The sequence below is a fragment of the Cyprinus carpio genome, chromosome A11 (assembly GCF_018340385.1).
Source record: "Cyprinus carpio isolate SPL01 chromosome A11, ASM1834038v1, whole genome shotgun sequence".
In the NCBI taxonomy this organism is placed as follows: Eukaryota; Metazoa; Chordata; class Actinopteri; order Cypriniformes; family Cyprinidae; genus Cyprinus; species Cyprinus carpio.
The window spans coordinates 7817577-7843286 of record NC_056582.1 but is presented as its reverse complement, the minus strand read 5'-3'; the positions used below and the strand labels follow the sequence as shown (position 1 = coordinate 7843286).

General features: G+C 35.3%; 1 protein-coding gene and 1 pseudogene across 3 annotated transcripts; one reads left to right on the top strand and one right to left on the bottom strand.

The window, feature by feature from the left end:
• Positions 1-1436: 1436 nt before the first annotated feature.
• Positions 1437-17776, bottom strand: LOC109063955 (annotated as a pseudogene).
• LOC109063954 (gamma-taxilin-like) lies at positions 17317-24102 on the top strand. 3 transcript variants are annotated; one of them, XM_042767011.1, is made up of 9 exons: positions 17317-17449; positions 18399-18633; positions 19037-19128; positions 19461-19631; positions 19721-19915; positions 20928-21047; positions 21302-21469; positions 21850-21945; positions 23827-24102. In XM_042767011.1, exons 1-9 carry the CDS (start codon positions 17339-17341, stop codon positions 24097-24099), a joined length of 1461 nt encoding a protein of 486 aa, XP_042622945.1. In that variant the 5' UTR covers positions 17317-17338; the 3' UTR covers positions 24100-24102. The 3 variants fall into 3 exon arrangements, with proteins under 3 accessions (XP_042622945.1, XP_042622944.1, XP_042622947.1); XM_042767010.1 differs by lacking the exon at positions 17317-17449 and adding an exon at positions 17465-17708; XM_042767013.1 differs by lacking the exon at positions 17317-17449 and adding an exon at positions 18263-18287.
• Positions 24103-25710: the final 1608 nt, after the last annotated feature.

Below are 25710 nucleotides of genomic sequence, written 5' to 3'. Positions count from 1 at the left end.
GCTCAAGGGCACCTAAGTCGTGGTATTGAGATATGTTAGATATGTTATTTATTTAAGATATGTTATTTATTTGCACTTATTCACACAAAAGCAAAATTATTATGTCGTTAATTTTTACATTTAGCAAATTAAATATTACATTCATAAACAAAAATTTGCGAAATGCATACCAAAATGTATTTTACTTTTATTAGAAATAGAATATTTGAAAGTCTCTAATGGAAATTCATAACAAAAGAATGACATGCTGTTGGACTTCATGGAGGATTTTATTTTTCTTGAATAGCTTCCCCACTGTAGGAAGAAGGAAGATAATTTGAACTATTGTTTACTTGTTTATGTGTTTTATTAATATTTTCCCCTCTTCTCTTAAATGCTGTTTTACAGATTAAGATTGCTCTTCTTTTTTGTGTATGTGGAATTAATTGTTAAAATTTATTGTAATGTTCAATCTATTTCAGTGAATGAATTACATAAAAAGAACTGGCCTCTTTGCAAACCAGATTTCTTACCATTTAAATGATCTCAAGTTAATTATTTTAAAACTTTTCAAATATACCAAAATGTAAAAAGTGCAGTGTTTTAATCACACCATTTTTTAATTATTATTTTTTTTTAATCTAGCAACTAATGTCATTAATAACGTGACTATGCAATACCTCTTGTGTGTGTGGTACTGAATAAAAAATAAGTGCAGGAATTTAATTTTATATTCAGTATTTTGTATTGAATTGCCATTATACATACACATTAGTTTCTGTGTTCCATTAAAAGTTCCCATGGGGGGGGGGGGTCATTTTATTTTGAGTCAACCTATATTTGTTTAATTCAGTCCTAATAGTGTTGAATTAATTGTTTTATAAATCTTTTACTGTTAGTATTATTTTTTATTTGCCAAAATAAATTTAATAACTAGAAGCCTATAATGTGTTTTGGAAATAAAATTCAATTGTATATTCAATTAATTTAAACTTCTAAATAGTAAGAAAAAAAAGTTTTAACTGTATATTATTAATGTTAACATTATCTTAGCATTGTACCTTGTGCTGTATTTTTCTGGCAATAAACATTCATGAATCATTTATCCCAGCTCAATACATTTTGAGCTGTTTTTATTTAAACGCATTCAGGTGTAACATCTTTTTTTTTCTTTTCTTCCGGAGAACACATTTTAGTAATCATGAATAAAAAAATATATAGTGCTATTCACGGTACAGGGATGATAAAATGGTCACATGCCAAATCACTCACATACTATTTTTCATTATTTTTTTTTTTTTAACATTAATAAAAAAGAACTTGAAAAAAAAACATGATTTAACAGTGAAGTATAAAACTCATTTATTTCAAAATATTTAATGTAAATTATTTATTGAAAGAAATTCATTACATATAAAACAATGAAATATCAGTTAATATGCAACATTTATTTGTAACATTCTCCAGCATCAATGGTATATGTAAAAAAAAAAAAAAAGAATTAAGATCAATATCTTCGCAGCATTCATGAAAAGAAGGATGATATCTTGCTTTGAGTCTTTCCTGCAGAAAACTGAGATGCTGATAGAAAGATAATTAAGAATAATTAACAAAATTTCTACTACCCCGTAGCAGAATATAATATTTACACTTATTACAAAGAATAGCTTGATTTGGTTGACTTGATCCCACGTCTGAATCCTGGTTTGCGACACAATCATTTCCAGTCAAGGATTTTAACAGCCCACCAAACTGCTTCCTGTGCTGTGGTCGAATGAGCACAGATAACCCGAGACAACAAGCTCAGCCTCTTCCCCAACAGATTACCATTTTGATACAAAATTTAAATGATTATTATGAATCTAAAAGAAACCGACTAACATTCCAGTAGAGCGAAGTCTTCATATCTTTCAGTCAATAAACTCACAACAGCTGACACCATCTGGTCGTAATTGTTTGACGTTTTATAGGCCTGCAAGGCCAAAAGCATCTGTCGGGTTTTTTCTGCACCGATGGCCTGTTTAATGTCTGACAGCAGAGAGGAGCACGACAGACCTTCTTTTATGGATGTTTTTGGCTTCTGGACTTTACTTCTCACATTCACTTTAAAATGTCAAACTCAGACATTCAGAATAGATTTCTATAGATATACAAATGTCTGCATCAAGAATGGGGTGGCAATCTCTGTAACCCCAAAACGGAGACACTTTGCAGGATAAAAACAAAAAACATTTCCATTAAGGGACGATATTATCTTTGCATTGCAGAAGTGGCACAGAAGCTGCATCTGAAGTGGCATGATGATGCATTTACACTGACTGTTTAATGCAGCTCAGAGAAGCCGTGAATGCATTTACACTGCAGCTTTAATTCATATATAATGTTAGGAGATTATTGTGTTAAATATAATTCATACTGAATAGAAATTAAATATGAAACTAAAACCATCAACAGGTGGCTACAAGTCATAAGTGTGTCAGTTGATTCACTCATTTAATCAATTCATTCAAAATGCCTGCTTTATTCTGGAATTAAGCAAGTGACTTGCTGATTTGGAACTGCATACTAATAAACTACTCTTACAATTTATGCCATAAAAAGATACACCAGAAATAGCAATAGTGATAAACTAGTATGCAGTTTTGAATTTAGCAAATATCATTCAACCACACAAATAAGCAAATATGACTTTAGTTAAACATCACGTGTGTGTGTTTGTTTTTTTTCATTACTGAAATAAGAGTGTAATTGTTTATTAATTTATTTTTTGTTAGCAAGGCCAGCCCAGGTGAGAAAAGGTAAAGCAAAAGTAAATGTAATGCATTATTTTCCATAATAAGTAATGCAATTAGTTACTTTTTTAGGGAGCAAAGCAATAATTAAATAGATTACTTTTAAAAGTAGCTTTCTTCAACACCGGTGGTTAGTATCCATAAACTCCAATATACCTCCATTTTTCCCATCCCCTCCATTAAGTTCTGCAGTTCCCAGGTGAGAACCACCTTGGTTCAGCTGCTCACTGGGTGGTGACATCTCAGCTTTCGCTAGAAAAATAACATTTAAAACAATGTCAATCATGCTTAGTGAGAGAGAAAAAAATAAACCCTAAATGTTCCCTGTAACTGTTACACACTATTTACAAGTGAGATGTTACCCGTGTTCTGTTTTCTGAAGCACAGCCAGCTAAAGACAACAAGTACATTTACTTTAATACAAAAGAACAAAGGATCATGGCCTGTTCATGCACAAATCTATTTATTTTGGTAATCCACTACATTTAAAGGTAAAGTGTTTTATTTCTACATCATGAATTTGGAATTGAAAAGTATATACATAATATATCAATTTTAAATAAAGCTGCTCTTTTGAACTTTTAAAAACAAAGGGGAAAAATATGAAGCAGCATAACTGTTATCAACATTGATAATACAAAATGTTTCTTGAGCAGCAAATCAGCATATTAGAATGATTTCTGAAGGATCATGTGACACTAAGCTGGAGTAATGATGCTGAAAATTCAGCTTTGCATCACAGGAATAAATTACATTTTAAAATATATTACAATAGAAACATTTTAAACTGTTATAATATTTCACAATATTGCTACACACACATATACACACACACATATACATACATATACATATATATACACGTATATATATATATAAAATGTAGTAATATTACACACTCACATACATTAATGTATAATTTTCTTGGATAAATGTGAATCTTTAATTTGACTTTGCATGCACCAAAAGCTAAGAGCACACAAAAATTCAATCAAGATCCCTCACCCGCTCTTGAACCACTTTAATTTTCCGTTTCCCACCCCTTGATTCATCATCTAGACGTTTGTCATGCTGGAGGGAAAGAGTAGACAAGCGACTCGCCTGCAGGGTCAAAAACCAATGAGAGAAAGGGAAAATTAACAAAAAGATTCGATCACAGTTATGTTACGGCATTTGAGAAATTTTTACAGACCTGCACAATGAGCTAATCTCATGAAAGTAGAAAGATTTGAGAAACAGATAAAAAGAGATCAAAGGCAACACTGAAAACCTCAATCATGATTTATGAGGTAATTCCTTACCATTCATGTTTCATTTATTCAGCAAAAATTCATTTTCTAGGTTATTCACTTCCAATTTCTCTGAGAAATGTGAAATCACTGCCTACACCACTGTTTCTTGCACTAAGCTGTCATATGAATCCAAAGACCCGGAAAATGGTGCACAGGTCGCATGTGACTACTTTTATTATACTTGTCCTCTTTTGGACCATTGCCATCAACTTTCATTATATGGAAAAAAGCTGCTGCAACATTCTGCATTATATTTCATTTTGTGCTAAACGACTGAAATAAAATAAAATTGGTTTACAAGAAAGCAACTTAATGATTTCTCTAGTGATTTAATTCTTGTCTCACTCTTTCTTACCGAACCATGGAGTCTTCCCTCCCTCCTTTGTTGGTTGTGTCATCCAGGGCGTCCAGCAGGCTGACTGCTTTCCTTTTGCTTGTCATCTCCATCTCATATTGAATGCAAAGTCTGGCCGCTCCATCCTGTCCAGAATGCTCTTCTGACTCTAAAACATCACGATCATTTTAGCTGACTTGCACTGCACGAACAAAAGCATGGAAACAATTTAAATATTTTTAATGAAGTCTCTTATGCTCACCAAAGCTGCGATTATTTGGACAAAATACAGTAAAAACTTTAATGTTGTGAAATATAATTACACTTTGAAATAACTATTTTCTATTTTAATTTATTTAAAAATATAATTTATTCTTGTGATCAAAGCTGAATTTTCAGCATCATTACTCCAGTCTTCAGTGTCACATGATCCTTCAGAAATCATTCTAATGTGCTGATTTAATGCTCAATTATTATTTGTGCTCAGTTATTAATAATGGTTCTTATTATTATCAATGTTAAAAATGTTTTTGTTGCTTAATATTATGTGGAAACATTTTTTTGCGTTGATGAGTATTAAGTAAAAAAAAAGCATTTATTTTAAATAAAATATTTTTTTATTACTATAAATGTTTTTTACAGTCACGTTTGATCAATTTAATGTATATTTGCATAATAAAAGCATTAATTTCTATTACCCCCCCCCCCCCCCCCAAACATTTGAATGGTAGTATATCATGGCTTCTACATAAATTAGAAGCAGCACAACTGTTTTCAACATTAACAATAATAATAATAAATGTTTCTTGAGCAGCAAATCATGATCATGTGACACTGAAGATTGGAGTAATGATGCTAAAAATTCAGCTTTACCATCACAGGAATAAATTACATTTTATTCCTGTGATGGAATTAATTTTTCAGCATCATTACTCCAATCTTCAGTGTCACATGTTCATTCAGAAATCATTCTAATATGCTAATTTGCTCCTCAAGAAACATTTCTGATTATTATCATAATGTTAATATTTTCTAGAAGCATTTTCTATACATTTTCAGGATTCTTCGATGAATAGAAAGTTTCAAAGGACAGCATTTACTTTTAAGATTTAGTTACTTTTTACATTTAATTACTTTAAAGTATTCATTTAAAAATTAAATTTTTAAAGTTGTACTAATTGATTTTTACATGTATTAAAATTGTAAAATTGTGTGCAAGTAAACATGTTAAATTGACAATCTTAATGTTATATCTTGAAGAGCAGGTACCTTCACTCCACTCATTTTTTTTCTTGCACATCTCGTCCAGATACTGCATTTTAAGCACCACTCTGGGGTCCATCCTGGGGGGAAAGGGAAGTCCAGTGATCACAACCCCTCGACCGTACGTGTCAGCAAAATCTAACCCTTCACTTGCCTTGGAAAACAAAAAGAAATGTGTTGAAATTACTGGTGTTGGTTCATAATAAAGTATTTTTTACTGCATCAAATATTTATAGGCTCACCTTTCCTCTACATACGGCGAAGAAGCTGCCTCCGCTGGAGTTTGGGTCGTTCACCTTGTCATAATAACCATCGATCACCTGCAAGAGAATCCAATTTCAGAGCAGCACTGACTGACAGCTTGTGCAGATCAAGCTGTATTCGCATTATGATAGCATCTATATCAACTCATGCTGAGTGAACACTTATTACATGACTGATAGCAATAGTGGTTACCTCTGTAAAAGTGCCTTTACAGCTCGGTTCTACAAACATAGGTTTCACATGCTCAATGTGATCGGCATGTCCATTAGCCTGAGAGAGTGAAGGGAGTGGTGAATAATAACTTTAATTGCTATAGTTGGCGAATGAAAAACATTTGAAACTAACTTTCTTTACTTTTAATACCTGCAGAAACCCTGAACTTTGCAAGTGTAAGCAACATGCTGACTCCCTTCAAATAATCAGCAGAACCAGTTTACAAATCTGTCTAAACAATGTTTTTTTTCTAATCAAACTAACAGCTCATCACGTGAATTCATGGACTCATTTGAATTGACAAGTCAGCGACATGTATTGGTCATAAAAATGCGGCAGCTTTAAATATCCGCTCACCCTCCAGAACTCCAGAGTCTTGTCCATCGCCGGATACGAGGGGAAGAACACCAGCAGTCCATGAGGCACCACCCGCACCAGATTGACTGACAAGCCAATAATAATCATTACACTGGTAATCATGCTGATCATCAGATTCTTGCTAAGTGATCAGATAAGCTGCAGTTTTGTGTAAGGGACTCTCACCCAGAGTGTTTCCCATGGATGACATGTTTTCAGGAACGAACCTTCGAAAACCAAAGAGCCATGTTTACAAACTAAACTGAAACTTTTCACACAAACTTATCATAAGGCTTCAGAAGACTTGGAATATACTTGAAGCAAACAAGTCATATGAACTACTTTAAAAGTGCTTTTATAGCAGTGATATTTTAGTATCAGAGACATATTTTTTATTTTTTATTATTACAACTATTTATAGCTTATATTTTCAGTTAACTTTTTTGTTAGTTTTATTAATTTTTTTTTATGTCTATACACTTTCAATATTTTTATTTCAGTTTTAGTTATTTTAGTACATCTAGCTAAACTTAATGAAAATAAGAAAATAGTCCCCCCCGGCAACTAGCTAAATTAAAACATTTATTTTATTTCAAGTAACAAACATTTTTATGGTTTTAGTTTTCTAACTATAATAACCCTGTTTTATAGAGCTTTTTTGTTCTTTTTGGACCTTAACAGTCCATGGTCAATATAAATGCCATTTCTTAGACAAAAAAAAAAAAAAAAAAGATACTATGAGTTTTTATTAATATTTCAATCAGTTTTTATTTTTTTTGTTTTACTTTTTTATTTATTTTGTTTTTTTGTTAATTTTATTGTTAATTTTTTGTTGTGTTTGTCATTTTTAGTAGTGTTTGTTTTTATTCTCACACACACACGCACACACACATACACACACACACACACACATATATATTTTAATTATTATTAATATTTCAGTTTAGTTTTTTTAAGTACATCATGTTAAACTAAATTAAATACGTTTTTCTTTTAATGGTTTTAATTTTACTTTCAGTTTTAGTTTTCTACAATAACCCTGGTTTGGGGTCTGGAAGATTTTTTTTAAATGTTTTTGGAAGTCTCTTATGATATAGTAAAAACTGTCATATTACAATTTTAAATTACATTTATTACACTGTAAAATGTAATTTATTCTTGTGTTGGTAAAGCTGAATTTTCAGCATCCAGCCTTCAGTGTCACATGATCCTTCAGAAATCATTCTGATATATTGATTTACTGCTCAAGTAACATTCTTACTATTATCAAAGTTGAAAACAGTTGTGTAGAAATTAATGTTGTCTTCAGTGTAATTTGTTTGTTTTTTTTGTCTTTTTTATATATTGTTTTTTTTAATGATTATTTTTTTATTTATTTAATTTTTCCTTGATACATATAAGTATTGAATTACTGACCCCAAACTTTTGAATGGCAGTTTGTCCCTTTAAGTAAAGGATGTTGATGTGACTGAACAGCCTTTAATAAAACCCTCACCTCCTGTCAAAGGCTGTGCTCAACTGCACACCGTCCGGACCTTTTTCAATGATACTGACAAAGATCTGATCACGCTGGATGACGTGAGGATTCTCCAAGGATACAGGGAAAGGACTGCAGAAAATCAGCAGAGAATTAGCATCCAACCCGCATCGACTCATAAAACTTAGAGAGAACAGCAAGACGAGAAGAGCACTAACATTTGCATTTCACAGGTGAAGGACGAGAGCGGCGAGAGCGTTCCACTGGTCAGAATGATGCTGCGCACTTCCTGTCTGAGCAACTCCTGCATGCTGAACCCCCGGGGAAAAACACCACATTCGCTATAAAATATAAACACACACACTTTCAATCTTTTATAATTCTGGCATACAAGATTAACGTGCAAATTCACTTTTTTCGGCCTTTCTTTGTGAAAGTTGTATGCACGTGCACCAAACCAACCAACACTTTTAATATTGAAGCAAAAATACCTCTCAGATTCTCCACGACTGCATAAAAACTCCTGGTTTTCCAGAATATGTGCTTCAGTCAAGAATACCTTCTCTTTGCTACACATGAGGAATCTCAGAGACTGAATTAGAGTCTCATACCTTGTTTGTTGGTAGAGGAAGAAGCCCAAACGTCAGTCACCTGTTTCTTCTTGAAGTTGCTGGTGTCTGGATGAATGTGGACCTGATATGAAACAGATTCAGGAATCAGAAGCAGAGTGGAGGTGAAAGACAAGGATTAGAAGAACTATTGACAGATATACACTATAACGTTCAAAAGCTTGGTATCAGTACATTTTCAATGTTTTTGAAAAAAAAAAAACTTTAACAAAGCTGCATTTATTTGATCAAACGTACAGTAAAAATATTGTGAAATATAATTCAACTTTGAGATGACTGTATTCTAACTAAATATAATTTCAAATATAATTTATTCCTGTGATGCAAAGCTGAATTTTCAGCATCATTACTCTAGTTTTCAGTGTCACATGATCCTTCAGAAATCACTCTGATATGCTGCTCAAGAAACATTTGGAATTTCACATATTCTTAAAACAAAGGACAAAACACAGACCACAACTTGAAATATACGGTACCTAAAACCTGATGTCCTCAGACATCTTCATGCGCTGATAAAGACAGCATGAATATGAAAATTTAATGGAGCGAACCTTAAACTCCTTCATGCTGTTTCCCGTCTGTGATTTCTTGCTGCCCTCTACAGGTTCAGCCCCAAACACCAACTGAATCAGAATTAAGAGACAATCATAATAAATATAGAAAAAACACAGAAAATGACCAACTGATCATTTTTTAACACGCTCCTGACCTGAATTATATCTGCCACTTTCTGTAGTCCACTAGTGTTTAGAAAGACACTGGGCCCTGCAAAGAATTACACATGTAACTCAATGTTGCACTAATAAACAGGAAATTTGTAAAGACCATTTTAGAAATACTCACTCCCTGCTAAATATCCTGTGATCTGCTCCATGGCTTCCACCACAGCTGTTTTAGTTTCAAAGTTCACATGAGCTGTTTGAAAAAGCTCATATATGAAGCTTTAATAGGGGAAGAGATGGCATTTTAACTGTTGTGCATCTAAAATTATACTTTTACACTCAATATATCAAGGTCACTGATACACCACTGACCTGCCAGGTTTGGTGATTCCTTGATTATTTGCTGGCATCTCAAAACTGTTAATGGATGATTCCAGATCCATCAACATTTCTGTAAGATTATCAAGATGTGCTTTTAGCAAAATATTCCAAAGAACTCCAAAACGGGATTACAATATTAACTTTTAAATTGCAACATACGTTTTATTTTTGCAATTGTGGTAATATCCAGTTTCAATCCTGCAAAATAATATATAGGATAAAAATAAGGGAGTTCATTATTGGAATATATGCTGTGTGTGTGTGTGTGTGTGTGTGTGTGTGTATATACAGGTCCTTCTAAAAAAATTTGCATATTGTGAAAAAGTTCATTATTTTCCATAATGTAATGATAAAAATTAAACTTTCATATATTTTAGATTCATTGCACACCAACTGAAATATTTCAGGTCTTTTATTGTTTTAATACTGATGATTTTGGCATACAGCTCATGAAAACCCAAAATTCCTATCTCAAAAAATTAGCATATCATGAAAAGGTTCTCTAAACGAGCTATTAACCTAATCATCTGAATCAACTAATTAACTCTAAACACCTGCAAAAGATTCCTGAGGCTTTTAAAAACTCCCAGCCTGGTTCATTACTCAAAACCGCAATCATGGGTAAGACTGCCGACCTGACTGCTGTCCAGAAGGCCATCATTGACACCCTCAAGCGAGAGGGTAAGACACAGAAAGAAATTTCTGAACGAATAGGCTGTTCCCAGAGTGCTGTATCAAGGCACCTCAGTGGGAAGTCTGTGGGAAGGAAAAAGTGTGGCAAAAAACGCTGCACAACGAGAAGAGGTGACCGGACCCTGAGGAAGATTGTGGAGAAGGACCGATTCCAGACCTTGGGGGACCTGCGGAAGCAGTGGACTGAGTCTGGAGTAGAAACATCCAGAGCCACCGTGCACAGGCGTGTGCTTTTGAACCAGAAACAGCGGCAGAAGTGCCTGACCTGGGCTACAGAGAAGCAGCACTGGACTGTTGCTGAGTGGTCCAAAGTACTTTTTTCGGATGAAAGCAAATTTTGCATGTCATTCGGAAATCAAGGTGCCAGAGTCTGGAGGAAGACTGGGGAGAAGGAAATGCCAAAATGCCTGAAGTCCAGTGTCAAGTACCCACAGTCAGTGATGGTCTGGGGTGCCATGTCAGCTGCTGGTGTTGGTCCACTGTGTTTTATCAAGGGCAGGGTCAATGCAGCTAGCTATCAGGAGATATTTTGGAGCACTTCATGCTTCCATCTGCTGAAAAGCTTTATGGAGATGAAGATTTCGTTTTTCAGCACGACCTGGCACCTGCTCACAGTGCCAAAACCACTAGTAAATGGTTTACTGACCATGGTATTACTGTGCTCAATTGGCCTGCCAACTCTCCTGACCTGAACCCCATAGAGAATCTGTGGGATATTGTGAAGAGAAAGTTGAGAGACGCAAGACCCAACACTCTGGATGAGCTTAAGGCCACTATCGAAGCATCCTGGGCCTCCATAACACCTCAGCAGTGCCACAGGCTGATTGCCTCCATGCCACGCCGCATTGAAGCAGTCATTTCTGCAAAAGGATTCCCGACCAAGTATTGAGTGCATAACTGAACATAATTATTTGAAGGTTGACTTTTTTTGTATTAAAAAACACTTTTCTTTTATTGGTCGGATGAAAAATATGCTAATTTTTTGAGATAGGAATTTTGGGTTTTCATGAGCTGCATGCCAAAATCATCAGTTTTAAAACAATAAAAGACCTGGAATATTTCAGTTGGTGTGCAATGAATCTAAAATATATGAAAGTTTATTTTTTATCAATTACATTATGGAAAATAATGAACTTTTTCACAATATGCTAATTTTTTGAGAAGGACCTGTAAAACAATATTTTAAAAATCAGATGTATTAAATATTAATTAATATGTTTAAAAAAATCTTGACAAATGTAAACTAACCAGAGTTCAGCTATTCAACATTAAAATCTTCAGTAGAATCTGCTTTGCTGATGTCTGAGGCCTGTACCCTCAGCAGTCGATCCACGGCCTTAATGGCAGAAATCAGGTCGTAAGTGCTGAGGTCAAATGAGGTGGACTCTTCACACATCTTCTCCTGAAACAGCAGAGAGAACGTAAAACGCAAGAACATAGAACTGCATAATTTCATTTGCTGAATGATTATGAGGTCTCACACAACATCAAGATATACTTACAACATTATGAGCCTCATCAAAAAATAACCACAGCTCCTTTTAGCTCTATGCTGTGTACTCTTCGACTGGTATAATTTAGAATAAAATAAAACATGTCTATCCCAGAAGAATACACATCAAATAAAAAAAAATATAACAATTAAATAAAATAAATGCAGCCTTGGTTAATCCTGAAAACAAAAATGTTTCAGTTTCCACAAAAGTTATTTTAAATAGAAAAAAAAAAGTTTCATCTTTTGATGGTGAGCATATATATATATAAAATCATGATTTTGAATAGTAGTGTATTTAAAGTAATCAGGATAATTGCCTCACCTTCGGGTCAAGCAGGTTGTTGAATGGCATGAAGATGACATCGGCGTGTAGTTTAAGTGTGCGTGACAGGTAGTATGGACAAACTCTACAGGAAAAAACAATCTGATCAAAACCAAAAGACTCACATTGGAAACATCAGCAGATTTAAAAACGCCACTGTTTCTTTCAGTGCTGTGGGGAAGTCCATGAGACAGGCAGCATGCAGTGTCTCACCTTTGCTTTTTGCCTGTTTTTACAAGATCCTCCACATCCAGGATAGAATTCATGATTTCTTTGTCAGTGCTTTTCTCTTAAACAAAAAAAAGATTAAAAAAAAATCGAAAAGAAACCATCATTTATTTCTGTTTATAAGAAAACAAAACCATTATAACTAACAAAAATCTCTAAACTCTATAGATATGTCACCAAGGTGAGTCTCATACCATCATCATTCTTTTAAAAGACACAAGAGCGGGACGACACTTTTGCTCTGCATATGTGAACCTTGAAATAAGACATAATGCCTTCATTAATAAGGTGTTGCGATACAGCTCTGACATTTAAGTGTCTGTAGTCACACACACTCACAGTGAGATACTGATCATACCAGGGTTATTATAGTTAGCTAAAACCTTTTAAAAAATCATTGAAATAAAAAATAAATAAATAAAAAACACTATGTCAGCTAATTTCCAAGGCAACATTTCTCATTTTATTTTCATGGTACACAGAAGAGAAAAACAGTTGAATAAAGTTTTTTTTTCTTTTTCTTTTTTCTCGTAGCTTCATAAAATTCGGTTGATCAACTGATGTCACATGGACTATTTTAACATTGACCTTACTACATTTCTGGGCCTTGGAACATTTCAGTTGTGTACTGAAAAATAATGACTTTATTCAATAATTCCTTTGTCAGCGGTCTCCTCTGTGTCTCTCCATTTCACTGTATGCTCTTCTGTATCATCCGCACCACAAGGATGCGCTGTTTTCTTCCAAATTAAAGCTAAATACATGTAGAAACAGTGCATCCTCGTGGTATTGATGACACAGAAGTGCATACAGCAGCATACGGTGATATGAAGAGACAGAGGAGACTGTTGACAAAGGAATTATTGAATAAAGTCGTTGTTTTTGTTTTCTTCACAAAAAGTGTTCCTGTCACTTCATATAACCCAGATTGCACGTCTGATGGCAGATGGAGTATTCTGAAGATGACTTTCATGGACCTTTATAGACCTTGACACTGTTTTTTTACTTGGCAGTCTATGGGACAGTCTCAGGCCTCCCGGTTTTCATCCAAAATATCTTAAATTGTGTTCCATATACGAACTATACATATATATATATATATATACATATATATATTATATATATATATATATATGTATATATATATATATATATACACATACATACATACATACATACATACAATAGTATCTCAGTTATACAACTGATACTGATACCTTAATGTGGTTACTTTCATGACGCATCACTTCCTGGTTTATGCAGAGCTGTTCTCTAGACCCTAAAACACAAATCTTTGGCCTACAATCAAGAACAATACAATTACAGTTATAAATTATCTGTTATAAATGTACAATACTGTTAAAAGAAATCAATTTTAACCAGCAAGGATGTATTAATTTGATTTCTTTTAAAAAACACAATCAGGATATTTATGATGCTACAAAAGATTTCTTTTTTATTTTTTAAACGTTCAAATCAGCATGTTAGAATGAATCATGTGTAACGATGCTGAACCTTCAGCTTCGTATCACAGAAATAAATTACACTTTAAAATATATGTTGAAATAAAAAGCAGTTGTCTAGTTTGTAATACTATTTCACAATATCACAGTTCTTAGTGAATTTTCGATTCAAAAAGTATCATGTAATAGTATGTAAAGTTTGTCATTCTTAATATGATCGTGAATGGCTGACTGTGCAATATATCCCTTGAATATGTGATGTTAACTCAGATGGCTGACCTGTATGATGTGTTCTTCAGCTCATTAATGACTTGTGTTAGCTGTGAATGGGTCCTGGATGCATATATGATCTTAGGGATGTCCGTGTAATAAGTTAGAAGACCAAACTCACGATTATGACACTTAATGTTGTCCAGCATGTGAAGTATCACTGTAGTGGAGTTCATCGGTCAAATCAGTGTAAGGACAATACTTGGAGTGTCTCCGTCGGTGGCTGCTGCTCCCCATGATGACACTGGTCTGTTGGGGAACAGCTCCGCACCTCCCATCCTCTCGGCTACCTTGCGGGCAGAGATGGTGTTTCTGAAGTGCTCTCTCCACCCCAGCGCTGAACACAGCAGACAGAGTGTTTTACCTGTGACCGTGGGACGTTCAAGAACTCCATTCACTTTCTGAAGGAGCACAAGGGCATGTCACACCATTAATAGGCAATGAATGGAACAATGTGACCTTACAGGAAGACTTTAAAATCTTTATTGCATTAGAAATCACAGAGCCTTTATATTATACATGAAAAGGGTAAGTAAAACAAAAATGTCATTCTGCCTTCAGTAGAAAGTCATTCAGAGACGTCTGTAATTCTATTTTACCTCTAATGAAAAAAGTGATTGAACTCTTTGAAAACAATAAAAAGTGGCAGAATTTTGTCTTTGTTGAGTACACTATAATCTGATGTTGCCCCTTAACCCTCATGTGTAATTTATATATATATACACACACATATATATATATATATATATATATACACATATACACACACACATATATATATATTATTATTTTGGTTGTGTTAATGCAAAAAGCATTAAAAATGTGTATTTTTTTATTGGAATACTACAATTTCACCCTCAAAATACTGAAAATGAATGACTTTTTGGTAGTTATGATCAAGACTGATGTTGGTAACAAGATCTACGTCAGTGAAAGTGGAAAAAAAAAGATTAATATAATATTTTTATGACTGTTTTTGTCCACTAAGGACCTCTGTGCAGCTGTTTAGCTTTTTGGGGGTTAACTTTTTAACTATGTTCTTACATTCTGCAGGCACTCGATGACTTTGCTCATGTAGTCCTCCTGGCACGGGTATGGAGTGAAGGGAAAGTGCACAGTGACTCCTCTGAGCTTAATGAGAGGCATTTCCCCCAAAACACACTCAACACATGTAAAGAGCTGCACCAAAGCACTAATAAATTCACCCACTCTTAACTCTAACCTCAATCCCTTAACAAAGCTCGAAGAAATAACTCCTTCTGATCGGCTGTGCTTCGGTGCAACCACAGACAACAACATGAAGTGCACTCAAATTACATCTAAACAAAGTGACTGACAACTCCAGCAGCACGCCATTTGTTTTCCTCATCTTCTTCTTCTTCTTCTTCTTTTCTGTTTTGCAGGTAGACTCGGGCGGATCTAAGGATGATGCTGCCACCTGCAGTAACACACAATAGGTCAAGTTGTTAGTTTTTACCTGTTTTTCTGATCAGTTTTTCTTCTCATCTGATTGGTCCAATTTCAGTTTGAGATCTCTGACTCAGAACATAACCTGACCTTGAGCCGGTTAGCTGTGGGGTGTAAGATACTTTGGAAACGAATGCCGCAAAAAACCAAGCCACTTTCGTGGTACCTAAAACCCAGGATTGGTGCAAACTAAACTGAAACTTACCCAGCTAGCCAGTCAATCCGGCTTCATGGTCCAGGCCCAGGTCTACACTCCCAACATAAATGTTACCAGGAAATATATGAAGCGTTGCTTCCTCCTTCCCATTGTAAGGCATATAAATCCCTCGAAAGCAAAGACGGATTTCACACCACCAGTGCCCCTTTAAAGTCTGCTGCCCAGATCAAACCAAATTAATGCCATTTCCTGCATTTGGCAGACTTCCCTGTATCCAGGTCTGAGCAGTCTGGATCACGTCTCCAGCTCTCAGAAGTGTCCAGTGTCCCTAAAACAGCTTCATGGGAACGAGGTGTCTGTCTGTCAGCCCCTAAGCAGCAACTATGAAGAAACACAGAGGACTGTGGGAAGACTAGGCCAGAAACAGGACCTGAGCATTTTAACTGAACTATGCAAATGAGACACAAATTTGATTGATGCTATTTTTGTATTTTGTATTTATTAGTTTATTTATTAGCCAATATATATATATATATATATATACTGTACAGGTCAAAAGTTTGGAAACATTACTATTTTTAATGTTCTTGAAAGAAGTTTCTTCTGCTCATGAAGCCTGCATTTATTTGATCAAAAATACAGAAAAAAAAATGTAATATTGTGATATATTATTACAATTTAAAATAATTGTTTTTAAATTTATTATACTTTAAATTATCATTTATTTCTGTGATTCAAAGCTGAATTTTTAGGATCATTATCACATGATCCTTTAGAAATCATTCTAATATGATGATTCATTATCAAGGTTGGAACAGTTCTGCTGCTTAATATTTTTTTCAGAACATGTGATATTTTTTTAAGATACTTTGATGAATAAAAAGTAAAAAAAAAAAAAAAAGAAGAAGCTATGTTTTTTAAAATATAAATATTTTGGTAATAACATATACACTACTGGTCAGTAATTTGGGGTCAGTAATTTTTTTTTTTTCTTTCTTTTTTTAAATAAAATCAATACTTTTATTCAGCAAGGATGTGTTAAATTGATAAAAAAGTGATAGTAAGAAAATATATTATTAGAATATATATTATTAGAATTATTTTTTTATTTTGAATAAATGCAGTTCTTTTTAACCTTTTATTCATCAAATATATTAGACAGCAGAACTGTTTCCAACACTCATAATAAATCAGAATATTAGAATGATGTCTAAATGATCATGTGATAGACTGGATGTTACATGTGACACTGAAGGCTGGAGTAATGATGCTGAAAATTCAGCTTTGCATCACAGGAATAAATTATTTTTTTTTAAGTATATTCAAATAGAAAACTATTATTTTAAGTTGTAATAATATTTCACAATATTACTGTTTTTTTTTCTGTATTTTTGATCAAATAAATGCAGGCTTGATGAGCAGAAGAGACTTCTTTCAAAAACATTAAAAATAGTAATGTTTCCAAACTTTTGACCTGTACTGTACTGTACTGTTATATATATAATGGAACGATTTCCCTGAGGAGCCCAGGTGTGCGATTTAATCCTTAATCGTGTCAAAATGACATTTAAATTCATAGCATAAATAAACACACGCTTGAATGCGGTTCATTTCTGTTCATCCAGTCTCGCCTCTGTTTCACTTCTCAGTGTTTCGTCACAACATGGCGACGCGCTCGGACGCCAGGCACAAAAACACCGAAATCACACAGGTACCGTTCCTCAACCTGCTCTCTGCTTACCCTTTATCTTAAACATACCACCATTAACATATCTGACCCCACGAAAGGCTTGCTGAACACACGCGAGGGGAACCTGTAACGCTAGCCACAAATGCGTGTGATTCGTGAAGGAAGTAGCTTTAGCCCGCTAATCAACTTACGAGAGCACTTTCAACTCACCTTTTCCAAACATCAAAGGGATCTACAGCTGCGACGTGTGTTGATTTCTATCGCTGACATAACAGTTACGGTAATGGTCTCTGTTTTGTACTAGAGTTAAGAGAATAAAAGTGCTGAATGGACGCGCGCGCGCGCGTGCGTGTGTTGAAGGGTGAATGTGCAGTTAGCGAGTTAGCCTGAGGTTCACAGCTTTATCACTCTCTAATGTTACAGATTTCACGCGGAGATGGCTTTTCGTCTTAATATTGTAAACTTTAAACCCGGGGAAGCTGATGAGGCTCATTTAGGGGTTTGAGTTGCCATATGATTAAACATAAGGATTAATAAATGCCTCAAATGTATGTCAGGGAAACTAAGCATGCTTGAATAAGTATATTATTACTTCATATTCATAAGTTTGTAGTGTATACTGTTAGTGTTGACGCATTTTCTTTTGCGCAGGTTAGTAGCTGACACGTGCTTTGAATAAATGCCTCAGTGGTCTTATTTGTTCGTGTCTGAACCCGCAGTTTCCTCTCACTTGTGTAGCTCGTGCTGGTTTTAAAGTAACTCTCTGGCTGTGGCTCTGAACTCTGAACCTCGTGCGTTTTAAACGCGTGTGGCTGCTCCGTCTGCAGCACGTGCGCTTCTCTCTCTTCCTGAATAGGGGGTTTGTTTTGCACTTGGTTGTATGTGTCACTTGTATGCAGTGAGTCTGCGACTGATGCATGGTTCGTTTAGACTCCTCTCCTTACACGTTTTTTTGTGTTTACACCATCAGCGTGCTGAAGTCATGGAGGAAATCATTGGGGTCTGTGGTCTGGAAGCCAGAGGACTCGTTGAAGGGAGCAGTTCACCTCCGGATGTGGAGACCCCATCCCAGGAGGATTTGACCGGGCTGGTGAGCGGCGAGGAGGAGAGAGGGGAGACGCCTGGACGGGAGGATAGTAACCCTGACCCCCTCGATGGGGAGATGGACCCTAACGCTGAGAAAACCAAGGACCATAATCCATTTGGTTAGTGTTCGCCATTCAAGGAATGTTTCTGATTCACCCAAAAATGAAAATTGTCATCATTTACTCGGCCTCAAGTTCATCCAAACCTGTATGAGTTTCTTTTTTCTGCTGAATACAAAAGAAGATATTTTGAAGAATGTAGGCAACCAAACATTTTCTGGTTCCCATTGACTTTTTATAGTATAAATTTTCTTTCATACTCTGGACATCAGTGGGGACCAACAACTGTTTGGTTGCCTACATTCTTAAAATCTTTTAATTTTTGGGTGAACGATCCTTTTAATCGGTAGACCTTTTTGTTTTAGAAGATGTGTGTGTGTGTGTGTGTGTTTGTGATGGGATAACAACAGTGATTTGTCAACAACAGGTTATTCTAACCATAATTCTTCTTTTGTTGTCATAGGCAAAGAGGTTTTGTTGCTGATGCAGGCGCTTCATACCTTAGCCACCCCAGAAGAAAAACTTGCTGCCCTTTGTAAGAAATATGCAGACCTGGTATGTATTTGGCGCTAGAGAAATGATATTGCACAACAATGGATATTAGGCTTTACTTCTACTTAATGTCCTTACAGAGAGAGTTCACAAAGAAAATAATACATTTGCAGTCCAAATTTGTATTGTTTATTTTCTTTGTAGAACACTACTCTTTTTCCATACAAAGTATTATACAACTCATGTGGTATGAAAAACTAATAATTACACAACAAGATTAAAGTTTTGATGTAGCCGAAAACCAAAAGTTAGAATTCCGGGTAATTGCAAATGTTTTCAGTTGCTGAAATTTCAGTGCATCACTAAATACTAATGTGCCCTTCGTCTTGGGACAGCTGGAGGAGAGTCGCAGCATGCAAAAGCAGGTGAAGGTGTTGCAGAAAAAGCAGAACCAGGTGCTGAAAGAGAAGATCCATCTGCAGAGCGAGCACAGCAAGGCCGTCCTGGCACGCAGCAAACTGGAGAGCCTTTGCAGGGAACTTCAGCGCCATAACAAGACCCTGAAGGTGAAGCCACCAGAGCTCACGCACATCCGAGATTTGATTTGAAGATTCGTATCGGCCTTTGTTTAACCAGATAAACATTGTGATGGCAGGAGGAGAACGCTCAGAGGTTCAGGGAGTATGAGGAGCGGCGCAAGGAGGCGACGCTGCACTTCCAGATGACGCTCAATGAGATCGAGGTCCAGATGGAGCAGCACAACTCGCACAACAGCAAGCTGCGGCAGGAGAACATGGAGCTGGCTGAGAAACTCCAGAAGCTCATCGAGCAGTACGAGCTCCGGGAGGAGGTGAGGCAACATCTGTCCTATATGCTCTGGTTGAGTCCTTCCAGCCCTCAGAGAATTAAGAGGTGCAGAGGTTTCATTTGTTGTATACTGCGTAAACGTCAAGGTGTTTAATCTGTCCATTCATATTGCTTCTAAAATATGAGATTTTTGTAGTCATGGAGGACAAGGATATTTCCTGTTGTTTTATTACAGTTTCATTTCCTGTTGTTTTAAATTTTTTTGGCTTAATTCTAAAAGGCATGCAGGGTATTTTGTATGTTGAGCTCATTCCAAATGTGCAATTTCAAATGAAACCATTATGAGTAATCACACATTCACATGACTCTGTGTATAGGAATAGGTTGTAGTCTAATTGAATATATTTTCAAATATAATTTATTCCTGTAATGCCAAGCTAAATTTTCAGCATCATTACTCCAGTCTTCAGTGTCACATGATTCTTCAGAAATCATTGATGCTCAAGAAACAATTATTATTATTATTATTATTATTATTATTATTATTATTATTCATGTTGAAAACAGTTGTTCTTTTATTTCAGCAAGGATGCATTAAATTGATCAAAAGTGACAGTAAAGACATTTACACGTTACAAAAGATTTGTTTCAAATAAAAGCTTTTCTTTGAGCTTTCTATTCAACAATTCATGATTTCTGAAGGATCATGTGATGCTGAAGCCTGGAGTAATGATGCTGAAAATTCAGCTGTGCATCATAGAAATACATTTATGTTTAACTGTAGTTTTTATAGAATAAATGTATATATTTCTGTATAATTTCTTATATTTTATTTTATTTCAGGTAATGAAAATGTATTTTATGGTTTTATTTAACTGTAATAACCTTGGTTTGCAGCATCAAGACGCATAACAAACAGCTAAAATAACTGGAAGCCTCACACATTTAAATTAAAATTGCCCTTAAGTTAAAAATAAGGTTAAGGAAATGTTGCAGTTTTCCAAGCGATTGCTCTTTTGGAGAATACTGTGAACATGACATTTCTCTTCACCCAGCACATCGACAAGGTGTTCAAACACAAGGAACTGCAGCAGCAGCTGTTGGACGCTAAACTCCAGAGGACGGCTGAGCTGATGCGAGAGGTGGAGGAGAAGCAGCAGAGAGAAAGAGAGTTTGTGAGTGTCCTTGTCATAATCCTAATCCTAATCCTGAAGGATTGGCACCTGCAGCCAAGGAGATCTTTAGTATTTGGATTAAGCTATCCTATCCACTAGTGTTCCCATTCATCACAATAGAAGTTGCTTGCTGGTGTGAGAGCTTCTTTGCTCTCTGGCACTCAGTTCTGCAGCCAGGTCGATTTGAGCCTAAACACTCCTGGAGCTGCAGGAAGATGATGCCACTTAGATGTTGATCTGTATTCTCTGTTCAGCTTCTGAAGAACGCGACTGAGTCCAGACATAAATGTGAGCTGATGAAGGAGCAGGAGCATCAGTTAAAGCAGCAGCTCACTCTGTACATGGACAAGTTCGAAGAGTTTCAGACCACCCTCGCCAAGAGCAACGAGGTCTTCACCACCTTCCGACAGGAAATGGAAAAAGTGAGTGTTTAACACAGGTCTCTCAAGCTCACCAAGGCTGCATTTATTTGATCAAAAATGTAGTAATATTGGGAAATATTATTACAAATAAAAATAACGTTTTTCTATTTTAATACATTTTAAAATCGATTTTATTCCTGTGATGCAAAGCTGAATTTTCAGCATCATTACTCCAGTGTCACATGATCCTTTTATTAGTAAAATAATACTTATAGGTAAGGATTTTAATATAGTTGTTCACCTTCACATAATTCCAAATATAACGCTTTCTGACAATAAAATGATCGTTCCTGATGGTTTGAAAGACAATTAAAGTCAAATGAATATGGTCTTGTAGGTCCATATGGAATGACCCATCTTTGTTTTCTGACATTAATCAGATGACAAAGAAGATCAAGAAGCTTGAGAAGGAGACCACGCTATGGAGGACCAAATGGGAGACCAACAACCAGACTCTACTGCAGATGGCAGAAGAGGTGAGAGGAGTAATAGAGCTCAAGTTTTTAGACATGCAGTATTTTCTAAATTCAGGGTACAGCTGTGAGGAATTAATGTTGTAGAGCAATGTAGATGAAAGTGAAGAAACATTCACAACAGTGTTATTTTAATATCAGAAATATTATTTAAAATGGAAATTCTTTCCTTGCAACAGTTGAAAATTTTGGTTAATGTTTATTTTATTTCAAGTAACGAAAATGTTTTTTTTTTTTTATGCTTGTAGTTTTAGTTTCAGTTAAAGTGCAATAACCCTGATTCACAAGTCATTTTAAATCAGAAATGGAAAACGTCTGATGGCTCAGAAATGCTGATTCTCTTCCTGGTTTTAGGACTACAAACTGAACAACTGTAGCACTCATTAATCATTAATAAAGTTCAGCGAGCGTGTACAGCTCAGCTTTTGTTGAGGCAAAGTCTTATAAATAAGAGATGGGTCAAGACTTTGTAGATATACACTACTGTTTCGGGGGTTTAGTAAGGGGTTTTAATCTCGTTGAAAGAAATCTCTTATGCTCACCAATGTTGCATTTATTTGATCAAAAATACTGTAAAAACAGTGAAATTGTGAAATATTATTACAATTTAAAATAACTGTTTTCCATTTCAATACATTTTAAAATATAATTAACTCCTGTGATGCAAAGCTGAATTTTCAGCATCATTACTCCAGTCTTCAGTGTCACATGATCCTTCAGAAATCATTCTAATATGCAGATTTGCTGCTCAAGAAACATTTCTGATTATTATCCTTGTTGAAAACAGTTGCACAAACTGATACATTTTTTTTTTCAGGTTTTCTTAAAGAATGTGAAGTTATTTATAAAAGAATTTATATTATATTAAATATTATTTTATTATTAATTGTTTTATAAATTTTTTGATTTTTTTTATAAATGATCAATTCTGCTTATCGATTCCGTTTAAATTCTAGTGTGGTTAAAATTAAATTTTTTCAAACATTTAGATATCAAACATATTTATTCTGTCTCTTTTTGCAAAACATTTAGTTGCAACTGAATACCTTGAACAAAAATCATCAGGCAACATAAAACTGACTCGATTAAAAGCTGTTTGTGTGCAAAATTAGAGTTGCACAATTCTAGATAAATTGAGAGATTTGTATATTTTTTTTTTTTTTTTTTTTTTGTTTATTCATGAATTACATGTTTTTTTTTTAAATCACGTAACTTATGAATGAATTGTTCAATGACTCACTTAAGATTTACTTGTTTCATTATTGGATAATTCAGTGTTTTTGAATGAATCTCTTGAATGAATGATTCAAAGACAAATTAATTTTTAGCAACTCCTTTTCGCCACCTACTACTGGCACAACAACGTAATCGATAAATCTTTATTTGAAGCATCAAATTACTTTCAAAAGTTGATTTACTCTATTTTAATCGCTACCATTCACATCAGTGTTTATATCCAAACTATAAACTTTTTATGCAATTAAAATTAAAAGTTTAAAATAAAATTAAAGTGCTTTGTCATGCTGGTGGTGACACCTCTCTTGCAACAACATGTTAGCTTATCACAAACATTATATCTAGCAGTTACTTGCTGATGATCGCAAGTGTAGCCAAACACTGGAGTGCTTAGAATAGCGAGGAAGGTCCTGGCAGATCCCAGAGTCGGGTCCTCACAGATGCAAAATAAGAAAAGATGCGCACACAGGAATCGAACGGCGGAATCAAAATTTTAATTTTACAAAAAGTATCCAATTCTGGAATTGGAATCGATTTTCGCTACCCAACCCTAGTCACTTTTGATCAGTTTTAAAAAAATTCATACTGACCTCAAATTTTCGATTATTTCAGAATCTGTTTTGAAGTTGCTATTTTTGTTTGTCTCTGAAAACGGTGCGAGACAAGAATTACAAGGCCCTCCAAGGGAAACTGGAGCGACTGGAGAAGCTTTGCAGGGCCCTGCAGAGAGAACGCAACGACCTGAACCAGAAACTCCACGACCTTCAGGGCCCAGCGAAAGATCCTGAGGAAGAAGGTACGGGTCCTCCTGACCCTCAGCCGCAGGGGCTCAACCCAGAGATGGAGAGAGAGGTGGAGGGTTTGGAGCTTCAGCCTGAGGAAGCGGGCACCACAACATCCAGACAACTCATTGGCGACTGAGCCTGCCAGAGATGGAGTCTTTTCTTTCTTTTCTTTCTTTCTTTCTTTCCTTTTTTTTGTGGAGGTATATATTTTTGTCCTAACAATTATCATAAAATTTAGTGAGGACATTAGTGAAGACGCTAACTGCTCTATACGTTGGTGGAAAGCACTTTTTACTCCCTGTTTTCTATAATATTGTATTTTCGTAGGAAATGGTCATGTGGTCCCGGACGGCCTCCATGCAGCTTTGTTTCGTATGTTTTTCTTTTTTCTCCCCCATTCTCTGCTCAGCTGTGCTGTGCTTGCACGTTTTCCGTTTCTCTTTAATAAATTGTAGCTCTTCGCTTTGACCTCTAGAATCTGAATAAATCATTTTGGATGCATATAGTGTTTAATATTGCTATTTTAAAATAACCGTAACTAGTCGACAAGCCAGCTCTAGATGACCAGATAACCTTGAGACTTGAGAAACAGGGCATTAATAACAGAGACGATACATTAACACACTCAACTACTCATTGGCACTTTGAGTCCAAGCCAAGACTGGTCCATGACAAGGATGCGTTAATTTTAATGGACTTTAAAGGAAGATACATGTCTTATAAATAAGAGAGGGGTCAAGACTCCTCGCTGCCTGGGACTGGTTTTCAAATGGGAATCTGATTAAGGGCTAGTTTGACTTTGAAAAAGGCTGCTACATCTCGAACAGTTATGTGAAATACTAAGACAGGGTCGAACAGTCTCACACCACTGAAGTTTAAGAACTTTCTACGGGAGGGACTTTTTTTTTTGTTGCATGACAGAGAAAACTCTCATTAATGCCACATGCATTTATATTTCGTTAAAAGTTCATATCAGCTTTGCAACCCCTTTTATTTAAGAGACAGGGTAGTTGTTTTTGTTGGATCGGGGTTTCCAAGCCACCTCAAGCCAGTCAACCGTTGGATTACGCAACTGAACCTGATCAAACTGTAAAATCAATCTGCTTTTTACCAAAATCATATCGAGTCAATTTTAAAAAACCCTATTTTTATTGATTTTAACACATTCTCTATGGTATTTTTTTGAATAAGGACATATTGTTTGCTGAAAGGGCGAGATTTGTTTTATTGTCCTGATGCTGCTGTTAATTAGTCCTGAAGACAGCTGTTGTTTTAATTGGATTTGTTTGTGTGTGGGGTGGTGGTGGTTGTTTTTTTTTTTTAATGGTATTTCACCCAAAAATATAACTTGTCACCCTCATGTCGGTCCAAACCTGTATGTCTTTTTTCTTCTGTAGAGCACAAAAGATATCGCAAAGACTATTTCTACTGTCTATATGAAAGCCAGTAGGGTTCAAAACAACATTGGACCCCATTGACTTTCATAGTAAGGACAGAAAACAGTCTATTCTTTTATGTCATACAGGTTTGGAGCAACGTGAAGGTTTTGAGGTAAACTATCCCTATTTTTGATTTGTTTCTTTTTTGTCTGTCTAAAGTGGGACAGGTTGCATTTTCTCTCTCTTTAACTGAACACAAAACTGACTAAAATTCTATATTTTTGAAAGGGGCCTTGACGTATTTGATACTGAATATGCTGAATGTGAGTTCTTTCTTTTTAGGACTTTGTAATGAACATGAATAAAAT